Consider the following 14,935-nt stretch of genomic DNA (forward strand, 5'->3'; position numbering starts at 1 on the left):
ATTTTTAAAGCCATTGTAATATTTAAAAGAAAAAGTGTGACCTTCTTCCCCACTGTTAAAACTAGATGTGCCTTTTAATGAAAAATGCTGGAGCTGTGCATCTCTGTTCCAGCTCAGGTAGTGCTAATTTCTGTTTCCTGCCTTGTTGATTATCTTACCCTTGCCTTGCTTATTATTAATGATATTGTATTGCCCTTCTGATTATACTGACTGCGATTCCTACCCGTTTGCTCACCATTGCCTGCAGGACTATCTTAATTCTGTGGATAATGCTGCTAATAAACCTTACACACATAGACTCTAACCATATCCCTGAATCTCTTTGTTACAGAGTGTGTGTCATTGAGTATAAAATGTGGAACAGCAGACTGACCGTTGATGTTGTATATAGAGAAGCGGTACGAGAAGTTTGCCATGTTAGTCTCCTGTCTGAGAGGAGCTTTCTGCACCCCTCTTTCTGACTTTCCATCATCCAGACTCTGCAAAGTCACACACACACCCCCACACACAATAAGACAAAGCTACACACTTTATACTTTACACTTCATACTTCATTTAAGGAATCCACGGACTTTAATACACATGTATACTGAGCTCATAAAAAAGTATCTCCAATATGTGATGAATTTTAAGACAAGGATGCCTTTGATAGGAAATAATAAGCAGGGTACCAATACTATACAATCTCTCAATCTGCAGAGAAATGTTTGCTGTCAAAATAAGACAGGTTAAGACCAACAAGCATCTTCAGGCAACTTCATGGTTTCACTCACATTCCTAATAAACAAACCAGTTTCGATATCAAGGATTTAGTAAGCCACAATCTATTAATAAGTGGTATGATACAATATTTTCTCAATTTATTTCAATATATTCAAATTACCCCACAAACACACACTCACACGCACACTCACTCACACACACACACACACACACACACACACCTTGGTTAGCTTGTCCAGCTCCCCAAGCCATGCTCCAAACATTTGGTCCAGGTCCTGGTCTTCCTTATCACTGTCTTCCTCAGCAGCATGGTCCAGCTCGTCATCTGAGAACTGCTCCATCTGAGAAACAAACACATACTATTATACTACATGCTATTATATCTCTAGGTAATGAAATTAACCAGCATGACTCTTTAAAGTAGCAGAAAACACGCTGAACCTTATTTTTCGGAGACAGAAGACTTTTTGGTTGACATTATACATAAACAAAGTCAGCTGTGAACAATACCATTTTGCTTTATTTACATTTAGAAAAACATACTGTTTGCTGCCTGAGAGTAAGCAGTAAAGATCTTACACTGCCCCCTAGTGTTAATGTGTAAATAAATCCCCTGGCCTACACTAGAGCGGAAGATCAATCCTTGTTTTTTACACCCTTTTTCCACAACTGACACCACCATTACAGAGCAACTGTTACTTATAACAACTAAAACATCTTTGAAGTTCCCACCAACAGCGTGACTGATTTATTAATGACGCGGAGAGCAATGCCTGCAGTGTATATAAACACATGGGATAAACAGATGTAGACAGTGTGTATGTGTGTATGACTGTGGCTGTGTTAGAAATAGACAGAGAGAGAGAGCAGAAGAGAGAGAGAGAGAGAGAGAGAGAGAGAGAGATACAGCAGTACACATGGACATCATCTCCTATCATAAATGATTCTGGGATCTTGTCCATAAATGGAGCAACCAATCACTGTCATAAGAATTAAAGTCTTAACTTTCTTTATAATCCAAATCTTCAGCAGCACATGTTAACACAAACTCAAATGGAATATTCTGGCCCAACAACACAAAATAATCCAAACTATCTAGACAAATTAGGTCTTCTGAACTGCTCTGGCTGAAAAGCAGCCCTTTCTGTCCCTGGCAATGAAACTATAAAGACAGAAGGATAAAGACACAACTGACACATAACTATATGAAAATAATCAAGTTATTTACAATTAAACCACACTAAATGACTGTAGTAATCCCTGCTCTATGTTTTTATGTTTACTGCAGTCATGCTACATCACTGAATGTACAGTGAATCACATTTGTTAACATTTCCCATGTATGACCCCCACATAGATTAATATCAAAATCAAAATCTTATTGTCTATAAAGAATTTGAAGAATTGAATATTCAGTATGATAAAAAATATATATATACAAAACAATAACAGGAATAAACACATGAAAAACCACATTGGGGTCTCTGCTTTGTGTTAGGCTGTATCATACCACCATAGTGTGGACTATTATCTCTCTCTTCATAATGCTACATAAACGTCTCCTAACAAAAAGCTTCGCCACATCAACACTTATACTGTCATACAAGCCCCTATGTATGAGCTGTTACTATAGAAACAATAATGTATTGTGTATTGTATAAATATTGTGTATTGCAGAAATGTCTTATGATGTTATTTTTGTCATCCTGCCCGCCCCTTCTATCAGTACCTAAATGTAACTGGTCACACAGGATGGATGAAGGAAAGATCCTTGTTTAGAAGTGTTATTTCTGATCCTGGCCCCAGTGAGAGAGAACATGCTGAAAATGAGTGGCCCAAGTGTGAAAAGTTGGCCATCAGTCAGCAGAACGGTATCTGGGTTAGAAGAATTAGGATGGTGTCAATATTTCTGATCCAATGTTTTGCACCTCAGCAGATATGTGTGGACTCATTAAATACTCATATCACAGGCTACACCCCACAACTGCACATCGAGAGGTTAGCACTGCTGCACAATTAACCAAAAGCAAAAGTGCAGGCATACATTTTAAAGCAGCATTTGGCCACCAGAGGATGTGTTCCAATTCCCAAAACGTAAACTGAAGAATACAACAATGTACTCATGTTGCTACACGGATAACAATGGAGTCCACATTCTGCAACTCTCACCAACTCTTCCTCCCCTCTCTGGGCTCAAGTGTTCCCAGGCCATTTCAGCCAGCTTTTTTTTCCAAACATATAAAAATAGATGGCGCAAAAGTGAACACGAGAATGGAGGGAATTAAAGAAGAACTTTTTTGAGCAACAGTGCTACAATTAGCTCCCTGTGGTTATCTGCCCTGTGATTTGGGCTGGGATTGGCAAGCTTGGGGCGTAGGACATTTGCTATCTGAGACCAACGCGCACACACACCCTGCTGACACAGCCTAGACCAGAAGGAATGGGTGTGAGCATGTGTGTGCGAAACAGCGTCACGGATCTAAAATCAGCAGGAGTGAGAATCTTGGATCAAAGGTTGCCTAATTTTTCAGACAGCCATTATAGTAGTTATACAGAAGCGGCCGCTGTCTGTCAGAGTGAGAGTAGAGCTATGAGTGTCTAAAATGAGCTTCAACAGGGGAGGAAACTAATCAAAACAAACCCAATGACTATATCTAGCACCAGTCAAATAGCACTTTTCTACCAGACAATGCAGTACAGCAGTAGAGTTACTAATGCCAATCCATACCCTGGTTTTCCATCGCACTGCAGTTTTTTGAAGGTTGCTGAAGGGTTCCCCACTAGAGTTAATAGTAAACTGTACCAACAGTAGCAGCAACAACAGAGCAGCCTCAAGGCTGATTTTACATTTGGACAAACAAGTTTGAGAAAAGGCTAAAAGTTGCCAAAGGAACATTTGAAAAGAGAAAGAAATCTACACAACCATGTCAGGTAGAAAAATCAAAAACCATAAAACCATATACTAGCAGCCTGAACAGTACACCATTATATATACAAATTTAAAAAATGCAGTGTTTTTTATTTGTTCGCTTGTTTTTTTTTTCTAAAATCATACAATGATGACAGATTAATGGTCTGGACTATTTGCAGATTCACTGACTCTTTTCAGTACAGTACCCTGCCAAGAAGTGGATCCATATTCAGCAAGGGTACTTAGTTACGGTATATAGGTCACTGTTCAGTGGAAAAACAGCAAAATATGGGGTTCCGTGGAAGACTATTAGGAGTCTTGAGTTTCTGTTTATGTACGTTTATGAACCTGTATTCATTTTAATGCTTAAAGTTTAAAATGATCATACACACTCTAAACTGCTAACTTTGAGCCTGGCCTTCATCCTGTCTCTTCTTCACCATGCTTTGCTGGCACTCCGGCACTACAGCAGCCACACACAGCTGTACCACTGCTTCCTATCACATTACACATACACACACACACACACACACATACAGCTAGTGCCTCATTCTGAGGGAGTAAAGCATGGCGTCAGAGCACAGGAGACACTGATCTGTGTGTGGAGGAGGACAGTCTAATGTGAACAGGAAATGGGCAGGATGTAATGGATTCCTCATTCTCCCTCTTGGGCTGCTGTGTTGCATAAGACATCCCTCCTGACAGGAGCACCAGAGAAAAGGCCAAAGCTTCATGACACATACTGTGTAACAGGGCACGAGGGAAAATGCAGGACATAGTCGCTCTTTAAGGAATTTTTCCTCAGATGGAACACATCTGTGAAGTTACATAACATGCCGCTAAAAGTAGTCATTTAAAGTTAATGAAACACAGGACAAAACACTACCGCTAAATACCACTTTCAATATTACTAGCAGTGTTTACATCCACATGTTTCAGACTTTTTACTGATTATTTGAGGTGATGGGGAGTACTTTAGTTGATCTGGAGTATTTGATCAGACCAGGTTTATTTGAGGGTGATCAGAATTAACTTCGGTGATTGGGATTATTTGAGGTGATCAGGATTACTTGATCTCACTGAGACTATTTGAGGTGATTAAGATTACTTGACCTGATTGAGACTATTTGAGGTGATCAGGATTATAAGAGGTGATCAGGATTGTTTGATCTGATCGGTATTATATTATCTCATTTGGATTATTTAAAATCATTGAGATTGAGATTAGATAGAGAGTCATTGAGATTGTTTGAGGTGATTGAGACTAATCACACAATGTTTCCATACAAAATATACACAGCTGGCAAGACATGCTCATGCTTAATAAACCTCTTAATATAACAAAATCATGTCACTATCATCTTATTTGAACTTATTTTTCACAGTCACAGTCTTTGATGTCTGCACTATTTGTAACTATGCTTTTTTTCATGCAAGACTATGCAGCTGAGTTTTAGTTTTGGGTGGAGTACATTGTTTATTATCCAGTAACCTGTAAGTGTATTTCAAAAATATATTTACATACAATATTTGTTATTATAAAATACTGCACTTTATTTATACTTTGTCTTCCATTTGATTTTTAATAGCCCGGGCATTAATAGCAATATTACGCATGACATTCAGTGAAAATTGAATGGTCATGGCAGCTTACATCTGTCCATATGGAATGTGCTTTTCTTTATGTCTTCAGTAGTGTGTGAATAGCTGCCATTGCTATCCTGTGAGCTCAAATCTCAGGCAGTGGTTCCCACAGTCAGCTCCATGCTGTCTGTAAATAAAGAACAGCTCTACTACGACTGACTCTATGACCTCTGTGACCTTAGTGTCAGAGGCCAGTGTGTTTAGGGAAGAAGATTCAGTCCCAGTCACACTACCGCACCATGTGTAATAATGCCAGGTTCAGTCACTTGCACTCAATACTACTGATCTAAAATCCAGCAGGGGCATGAGGGTAGGAGCACAATATGGCTGACATGGTCAACCCAAAGTGAAGTGTGAAACAAGCAGTATTCCCAAAAACATCCATATCTCCTCATAGTTTACAGTCATATTATGAAGTTCCATTAAATGACTACTTTTAGTGGCGTATTAAGTTAATGAAACACAGTACAAAACACTGCTGATAAATACCACTGTCAGTATTACTAGGTATGTTTCCATCCAAATGTTTCAGACATTTTACTGATTACTTGAGGTGATGGTGAGTACTTCAGGTGATCTAGATTATTTGATCAGACCAGGATTATTTGAGGTGATCACATTTAAATCTGTTTCAAACCTCCATATCTCCTCACAATTTATAACTCTCAATTATGAATGAAAACAGATCAGAGAAAGACCAGCTCCACATTCTCTCCTGCATGTTGTAAAAATGGAAACGTGGCAGCTTTGAAGTGGGGTTATGACCTGGGGACATTCCTCAGGCAGCACATGCGACAGCCTATTTCTCATACAAAAGTGTGGATGTGTAAGAAGAAAGCAGCTGGGATGTGAGCTCTGATCAGTAACACACATGTAGCATAGAGTTCAGAAAGCTCTCGAGTTGAACCTGTCCAGGTTTCTGCTGAAAGTCTGCACATGTGCAGACTAGAGAACGGATTTTAACCTCAGAAAACAGAACAGCTCAGCCAAATGCATGGCCCCAATTGACTTTCCAGCCATGCTACAGAAGGCCATTTTTTTCCATTTCCCTTTAACCTATTTTCCACATGACTGTATGTTTACATTTGATGCCTCATTCCTGGGTTTCAACATTCTGACACTTGACCCATGAGCTCTAGGAATAACCACAGCAACAGTTCAGCCATATAGGACAGCCTATTCCTTATACAAAAGTGTGTATATATAAGAAAGCAGCTGTCAGTAAGACAGTAAAATGTGTAGCATAGAGCTCTTGAGTTGAACCTGGACTCATATTAATCTCAGAATCTTTGGTCTCTGACAAATAAATGACAGAAATGACTCAACCGATATTCTGAAAGCAGGTCTCTTCATCTCTGGGCCGGAAATCCATTACATAACATCATCTCTTAGCACTTTACACGAATACTGGAAATACACCAACCAGTATCGCTTAGTACGCAATGATGCCTCTCCCAGGAAGCAGGATTCATCTATAGAGTCTATAACTATGACCCCTTCCTTAAAATAAAAAAAAATGAATAAATAAATTAAAAAAACAGGGGTGCTTGTCTGCTTGCAATTAGGATTGTTTAATAGAGTCACAGTGCTACTAGGGGTGGACAATATGACAAATATATAAATTATATGACTATACTTGATCGCTTTTCTGTGACATACAATACATTTCACAATATACAGGTTTGATAAACAGCTAGAGAAACAGTAGTGTTGGTTTAAAAAACAATAGCGCTCAATACTTTTAAGGTCTACAAAAATAAATACAAACAGAATCGGGGGGTAAAAATCTGTACAATATTTGAACATTTTACAATTACAAATATATCTCAGAAAAGTGTATTGTGTCATAACGTATCACAAAATCAATATTATTACATACTGTCATATTTCCCAGCATTACATGCGACACACTCTTACTCTACTCCCTTCATCTGTGGATAGACCCACTTAAAAAACATTCTGTAATGCAAACATATACACAGGCAACATGATTGAGGCATTTTCCATCAGGCCTGTGTGCAAGCAGTGACACACAGCTGCATGACTGTGTACTAAACCAAAAATAAAATGAGGGAAAAAAACGATTGTCTTTCTGTTGCAACACACCTCAGAAAGAGGATCTCAAGACATCTTTCAACTAGCCTATGGAAAATTTCAGTGATGTAAAAAATGACTAAGCTGGTTGCAGAGATGGTTACTATGGTCAGACGCTTTCTGTTTGTTGTAGTGATTAATGTAATATCATATTACACCAGTGCTGTATTCCAACACAGCTACACTAAACTCCAGGCTTCTTCAGCAGGAACACTGACAGCCACTTCAGCACGACCTGGACAAATCAAGCTGATCATGGGCCGATTTTCATGGACCATCTGTAAGAATTATGTGATTTGTGAGTGTTATAGTAGAGTATGAATTTTGCCGTCCAGGAACAACAACAATCATTCAAACTTGGTCAAAAAGACAGCAGTGTTGAAGACTACTCTCACCAATCCAACAGCACTGTGGCCATGTTGGTGGACGACCTTAAGTATTTTATTCCATATTGGACTGTATTTGTGTTTAACCACAAAAATCTGGTCACATCAGGCTGAGTCCTAAACTGTGGTACTGAGAGAGAGAGGAAAATGCGACAGAGAGAGAGAGAGAGAGAGAGAGAGAGAGAGGTTCAAATTAGCCCCAGATCTTTTTTTAATCCTCATTCTTTTTCCCTTGCCATAATTTCAAAGAGAAAAACAAATGCAGTGATGCTCACAGAGGAATAGCTGGCCTCAGCCGCTGTAGGAAAAAATGAAAATGAATCAGCAAGAGACTCTCACTCCAGTATTCCAGATGTGAAGCTAGAGAAACACACACATGCAGATACAAACTTTATGACTATTACAGCAGAGTTGCAAAAACAGTAGAAGAAAAGCATTACTGTTGGAAATCTGTGTATTAAAATGAGCTAATAAATAATCATTAGGTGAACGTTTCTTCCCATCATGATTCTGTCTATGTGTGTCTATAATCCATGTTTGTGCACACTGATGATGACCCACATTTGGCAAAGTGCTGAAAATGGCAATTTCCTCACTTACATCTGCATCATCCTGAAGATCAGAGGCACATTAACATCAGCCCTTATTACTTAAGACTAGTAAATCTACAAAGCCTGGTGACCGCTAATATTTATGAACAAAGGCAAATAGTCTGAGACACCAAAACACAAATGAATTAAAAATTAAAAACAGCTTTTTTAATCACTAAACTGCAACATATTGTATTTTGACACTACTTGAACATTTTACTGCCTATAACAAAAGACCCCAAAAAAAAAAATGAAGTGGAGAGTAACAGCATATGCCAAACAGAAAAAAGATCTCTGCACCATTTAACTCAACACATGTGAGAAAAAATGGCTAAACGAAAACAGTTACACAACCAAGATAATACGCAAGAAAGTCTCAAAATCAGTTGTGTAGGATCACAAATCTGAGACTTCTTGGTTTGTACGCTCCAAGACTGTTATGCTGAACTCCACTGTGTCCTTGTAATAGTTTTAAGGACAGGCAGGGAGAATAGACTCAACACAAATCATGTGAAGTCAGAACCTGCACGCTGAGCTCCTGAGCCTTGCCAAAGACGATGGAGAGCGTTTGAGGTGCTGGGCGCTGGAGCTCGGCCAATGCCACTGTAACTGGCACTCATCTCACAGACATATGGGAATAATCACAAGCGCTGTTCTCACTGCTACCACCCGCAAGTATTATACACAACTCTTTAGCCTTTATTAAAACACCCATTTATAAAAAGTGATAAGAATAAAAAGTGGGATAAAACGCTACGAGTTGCTACTTTGAAAAACAAAGCAGATCAATATGCACCAGGAGGGGCTAAATAATAAAAACAGTCAGTCATGTGTACACTCAGATATCTGATCTTACTAAACTGCAAATGTTCAAGCCATCTGAAGAAGGAAAGCAGAATATCACATCAGGCAGTGTTGTTCAGTGGCCAAAAAACAGCTCAGCCAAACAGATATCTCAACTGACTTTCCAGCCATGCTATAGATGGCCATTTTCTCCTTCCTTCAATCCATTTTCCATACGAATATTTGTCTGTATGTGATGCCTCATTCCAAGGGACTTTCTAACACATGAGCCATCAGCTTCAGGAAAAGCCACAGCAATGAGTCAGTTCATGCAAATGCCTCACTACCATTGACTCCGTTTCTGTACATGAGTTTGGGACTAGTGGGGAAAAAAAGGGACACACACTGTACCTCTAGCTTATTCTGCACTTCAAAATAAAGCTGAGCTGTATTCATCAGTCTGTATAACATGTATATCAATTTCTATCTAGTATCAGGTACAAATACTACTGAGTTGTGTGACATATAACAGTAACAGCACTTTTACCATATTTGATGATACCAGTGAATCTGCTATGATACAGTTTGATTTAGTAGCGTCTGAAGTTGGTTGCTTGTTACTAACTTCGTTCAGAATCTGGGGGTAGGCCTACTGTTAATTCGCAAATGATGATAACGTAGAAGATGTAGCTCCGTCGTAGCAGCTCCAATTTGACATTTGGGATCTATAAAGAAAACTGGATATTCATTCCCAAATTACACTGACACTTTAAAAGTCATAAGAACAACAACAATAATAATAATTCATTCAATAATTTTCATTTTTATCTTCAGGAACCACTTTACCCTGGTCCTTTACATTTACGTTCACAGCATTTAGCAGATGTCCTTATTCAGAGCGACTTACAGACTTGCTTCATCAAAAACATAACCCCATACTAGTACAAACAAGTCAGGGTCCAAGAATACTATCAAGCTAAAACCTGTTAGAGAGGAGTTAGCGAAGGAAAACACATGGTTTCTTTTTAATTAGTGCTCATTTTAGTGCTTGGTGAAGAGCTAGTTGAAGGCAGGCAGTGACTCAGTTCAGAGTCAAGCTTTCCCTGGAACACTGGGAGCACGGCAGGAATGTCTATAGCGGGAAAGTCTATGGCAGAGCATCACATATTCACACCTAGGGGCAATTTAGAACAGTCAATCCACCTACTGGCATGGTTTTGGCAGGTGGGAAGCCCACACAGACATGAGGAGAACATGTGAGTAAAACTCCACACAGACAGTGTTGTTGCTGTTGTTGCTGTTATTCTGCTCTATTTTTGGTTACAAATGCGTTTTATGTAAAACAGTCAATATTAACCTTAACTACATAATACAAAACCAAATAAAATTAATGACAATTCCAATTCTAAATTTACATTTAGTCATGATCAAGTATGTGTCACTCAGTCGAACCATGACATGGTTGGTAGCTATTTTTAGTTAAACAAGCAAACATTGAAAGCAAATAAAGTGGTAAACTATTTTTGAGGCTTTCTAAAATGTTCCAATGATACAATGCTCCAGTGGTGTGGTGATGTGAGGGGGTGATGTAATTGCAGTTCGTTAAACTAAGCCACTGATTGCTCATATGTTGTCCAAACCCAGACTAAAAACAGCACCTCCTCTGTATGAAGTCACAGTGCACTGGGTACAGAATGTCCGAGCAGCGCCAGCTTGACCTACACCCATCAAATAACCAACATGGGACTGTTCTTTAAGAACCACAGGGAGGTTTTCAAAAAACACCCATAAATAAGTTGTCCTGTCTATTATTGAAAATATATGTTATATTTTATATATTCTAAATCTAGCATGAGTATTTTACCATTGCACTGTTAAAAAATTCCTTATTTATCTGACATTTCCTAGTTGTTAAAGACTAAAACCCAGGGAACCCAGTAATTTGGAAAATATATACGATTTGTCCCAAAGAATCAGAAAGTCTGAAGCAGATCATGGCCACTCTAGCTTGTTCGACATTCGGTGAAGATTAGTTCGCAAAGCACTACATTCACCAAGACTCCATTTTCCATAGATGGCAGTTTAGCCTTGCTTCCAGCTGATGTCACAGGGTTTTGTTTTCCCAACACATGAACCGAACACGACTTAGAATTAAACCACCACATACACACACACAGTACAGACACACACACACACACACACAGTATATTCAATATACACATACAAGGTTCTTTAAAAAAAGAATCAGAAATACAAGCACAGGCAGGCCTTGCTAAGCAAGACTGCCAATTCAGCTTGTGGATCAGAAAGTTGACGCATGACTTTGGCACTGACATGCAGAACTAAAAAAAAAAAAAATAATAAATTCTAGGAAACCCATTAGCTTGAATTACTAGATCATCCACCAACAGCATTAGTTAGCCTGCTAGCTGTAAGTGGATATTCCAAAGCATTAGCTGACTAAAGATGGAGAATATCATAGCTCTTGGATACAAACTATAACTTACTTATGATTCAGAGATTAGTAAGAGAGCAATAATCAGTTGTTATGGAGTCAGTCTCCTGTATGCTGTGGTAAATCATTTACAGCTGCTTATGTTGAAATATTAGTCAAATTTGTCGTTCGTGGTCTGCTACAGCTAACAAATGGTATTGTTGACACTGAAGGTTGCCAAAATGGCACCTTTGCACAACAAGGAGTCAATAAGACAATATGACAATTTTTGGATGGTCAAGGGAAAAAAACCAAACATTTTTTAATTAATTCAGTTTGTTTGTAAGTATTAATGCTTCCACACAAAACTTCTAAAGGAAAGAAAGAATGTCAATTCTCCTTAATGCTAAAGACAGCTTTTTTGAGGAACAAAAAATGCCTAAAAGTTTATAAAGCGCTGCCTTGGACAATATTTCAACCGTGTCAGGGTGAAAGAATGTCCCCAGACTTTATTACCTCCAGAGAGCAGCCAGAAAAAACCAAGAATGGAACACATATGTGACCGAAAACAAAGCCCTGTTCAGTCTGAGTTTGATAAGAAAGAATACAACAACATCTAAACTACAAAACACTGAGGGCTAATCGGTCATCTAAACGAACTCAAACATGGCATTTGCTGACATTTACACCTTAGTGGCGTGCAAAACTCTCCCTGTAATGCAGCTGAATTCCTCAGGGCTTTCAAGTTTCCTTGAATAAAGAAAACCATATGCAAACAAAAGCAAATTTAACAAGCTACAGACTGTGTGTTCCTGAGCTTTAGGACTCTAAATCCTCACAAGTCCTCATTCGGCAGAGTGACTAGAGTCCTGGGTCAGCACTTAATCAGCCAACTTGATCGCAAACTGAATCATCAGACAGCACTGTTAATCTCGTTTCATTTCTACTTCTTAGCACAGCACATTTGTTTCAATTAGACAGTAAAATAGTTATTATGGTATAATAATTTTAATAACATTAAGCTTAGCAAAGTAATGGAACTGGATATCTTTTCCTTTGCTTAAGTGTCAAGCAAAAGATTCTTAACAAAATAAATATAAATGCAGACAAGCCTCGTTTAGAAGGACTGAAAGTGCAGTGCAGGCCCGTTTAGCAATATCGTCAAAACACCACACTCTTTTACACCTTTTCGTCTCTTTACAACGTAACGTTTGCCTAATATGCATGAAATGCTATATTAATTTATATAATTAACCTCACTGATATTATTATTGATATGATATTTCTAGAAATAGTTAACATGATGTTTGTGTAGGTCTCTAGCTGGGCTAATAGCTATCATTACATTAGTACCACTAGTTAGCTACAAGTGTGCTCAAGTAAATATATTATATATATTATATTATATTATATTATATTATATTATATAATATTATTATTTTTATTATATTATATTATATTATATATATAATATATAATATTATATTATATTTTATATATATATTTATATATATATATAAAATATAAAATATAAAACTATAAATATTATATGACATATTATATGACTTTTTAATAATTTCAAGCAACAATAACTAAGCTATGCAGCTACCAGTACTCAGCACTGCACTAGCATTACCTAGCTAACGTTAATATTACCTCACTAAGAAGAGCTGTTCTGCATTAAACAGCTGGCTAACTTCTATATCTAGTTAACTAATATTAGGTAAATTATTGTTTATAAGGAAGCTTATTGTTTAATAGTTTACTAGCAAGTTATCTAACTATTTGGCAAAGTATTTGTGCTTAAATTTACACTCTTAGAAAAAGGAGTCTATAAGGGTGCTTTGAAAGGTTCTTTGTATAGTTAAGGGTTCTTAGTTTCCCGAAGAGGTTATAGTTTGAAACTCTTTCTGATCGAGAATCACATAATTGTAGGGTTTGGTGCAGGTAGAACCAGAGAGGGTTCTGCTACACTTATCCATTTTTCCTAAGAGTGTATAACCAGATGAAGAAATAAAGTTAAAAAAAAAAAAAGGCAACTGGCTGATCAAATTGAACTTAGGTGCCTCTTGTATTAGCCCAGGGACGCCTGTCATTTGGCAGGATGTGTCTAAATCCTCAGATCAGTGCTAAATTCCCATGCTTACGACCAGCACCATTCAACACAGTCGTCACTCTGTCCACAGCTGATGTCATCGTAGTTTTCCAGACGTGTCTTGGAGTCACAACACTCCAGTCTCCGTTCTGTGACTAAAATAAATCCTAGCTGTTAATAGTAAAGTGTGTATTTATACAGGAGGATTTGCCATTCTGCCGTTCTACCTCCCTGAATAAACAAAGATCCATCCAGCCCACTCCCTGGACAAATGCGTCTTGGTGATGGACTGGCCACACTCTAGGGTAACTCATACTCACACGTGTCTGTGCATCTCACTGCACCACCAACAGAAACACACACACACAGTCTAGACTCTCCCATGGTAGGCATGAAAGACCTCTTTCAGCCAATAACCTGGCGGAAATTTGACGTCTATTGGCCAAAGCCCCTCAGTGACATCTGATGCAGTTTGGTGGAAGATGGAGTTTTTGGGTAAACAGAATGCTAACCTCAACTTCCAGACCAGCTATGCATAAATAACACACATCTCTACCAAACTGGTAAGAGTCTAAACCTCCTTCTAAGGAAGGAGAAGGAGGATAGGTACATATTTCAGCTATGAATTAATCATTTCCTGTTGAAAGAAAGCAGTGTACAACTTCATTCTACTGTATACCAAACTGAGATTCTTTGCAGAAATAGGACAGTTTAGTCTCCTATTATGCAATGGCAAGCTTTCATGGTATGCAGAATTTAGCTTCTTTAACGATCTATAGCAGTCAGAGAGATTAAGAGAGATTAATCCAGTGGTGGTATCAATATTCTGAAACTAAAAACTAAAATTAAAGATAGAGGTAGAGCTGACAAATTCCTTAAGAAATTGTACACAAAACAAACATTAGCAGTGGACATTACACTCTGTATATGTACTGTATGAAAGCTAAATAAATCACCAATGGCAATATCTCATTCATCACAATATTTATTGTAAATATCAATATTTGTTTGTATTTATTTACCTATAGTAATAAGGGTAATATTTAGCTTGATTTTACATCTATAAGATGCAAAAACCTACCATTTTCCACTCTTCATATAAGCTGAATCTACAGTCAACTCCAGAATTTTTGGCATTCTTTATTAAAATGAGCAAAAAATAAATATACGAACCAGATAACACACTTGGAGATGCTAAATAGATTATATTTTATCACAAACATTATTCAAACATAAAAATTATACCCAGTAACTGATTTGTGCAGGATTTTCTTT

General features: G+C 37.8%; 1 protein-coding gene across 3 annotated transcripts in view; it reads right to left on the reverse strand.

Moving 5' to 3' along the window:
- raph1a (Ras association (RalGDS/AF-6) and pleckstrin homology domains 1a) overlaps positions 1-14,935 on the reverse strand; it is a 65,300-nt gene that overhangs the window by 26,371 nt on the left and 23,994 nt on the right. For all 3 annotated transcript variants that reach the window (XM_053234528.1, XM_026912910.3, XM_053234529.1), the window contains exons 3-4: positions 945-1,064; positions 374-479 (exon numbers count right to left, since the gene is read on the reverse strand). In XM_053234528.1, coding sequence (XP_053090503.1) covers positions 374-479; positions 945-1,064 — 226 coding nt within the window. The remainder of the gene's footprint in view (positions 1-373; positions 480-944; positions 1,065-14,935) is intronic.

The sequence above is a fragment of the Pangasianodon hypophthalmus genome, chromosome 5 (genome assembly GCF_027358585.1).
Source record: "Pangasianodon hypophthalmus isolate fPanHyp1 chromosome 5, fPanHyp1.pri, whole genome shotgun sequence".
Taxonomy (NCBI): Eukaryota; Metazoa; Chordata; class Actinopteri; order Siluriformes; family Pangasiidae; genus Pangasianodon; species Pangasianodon hypophthalmus.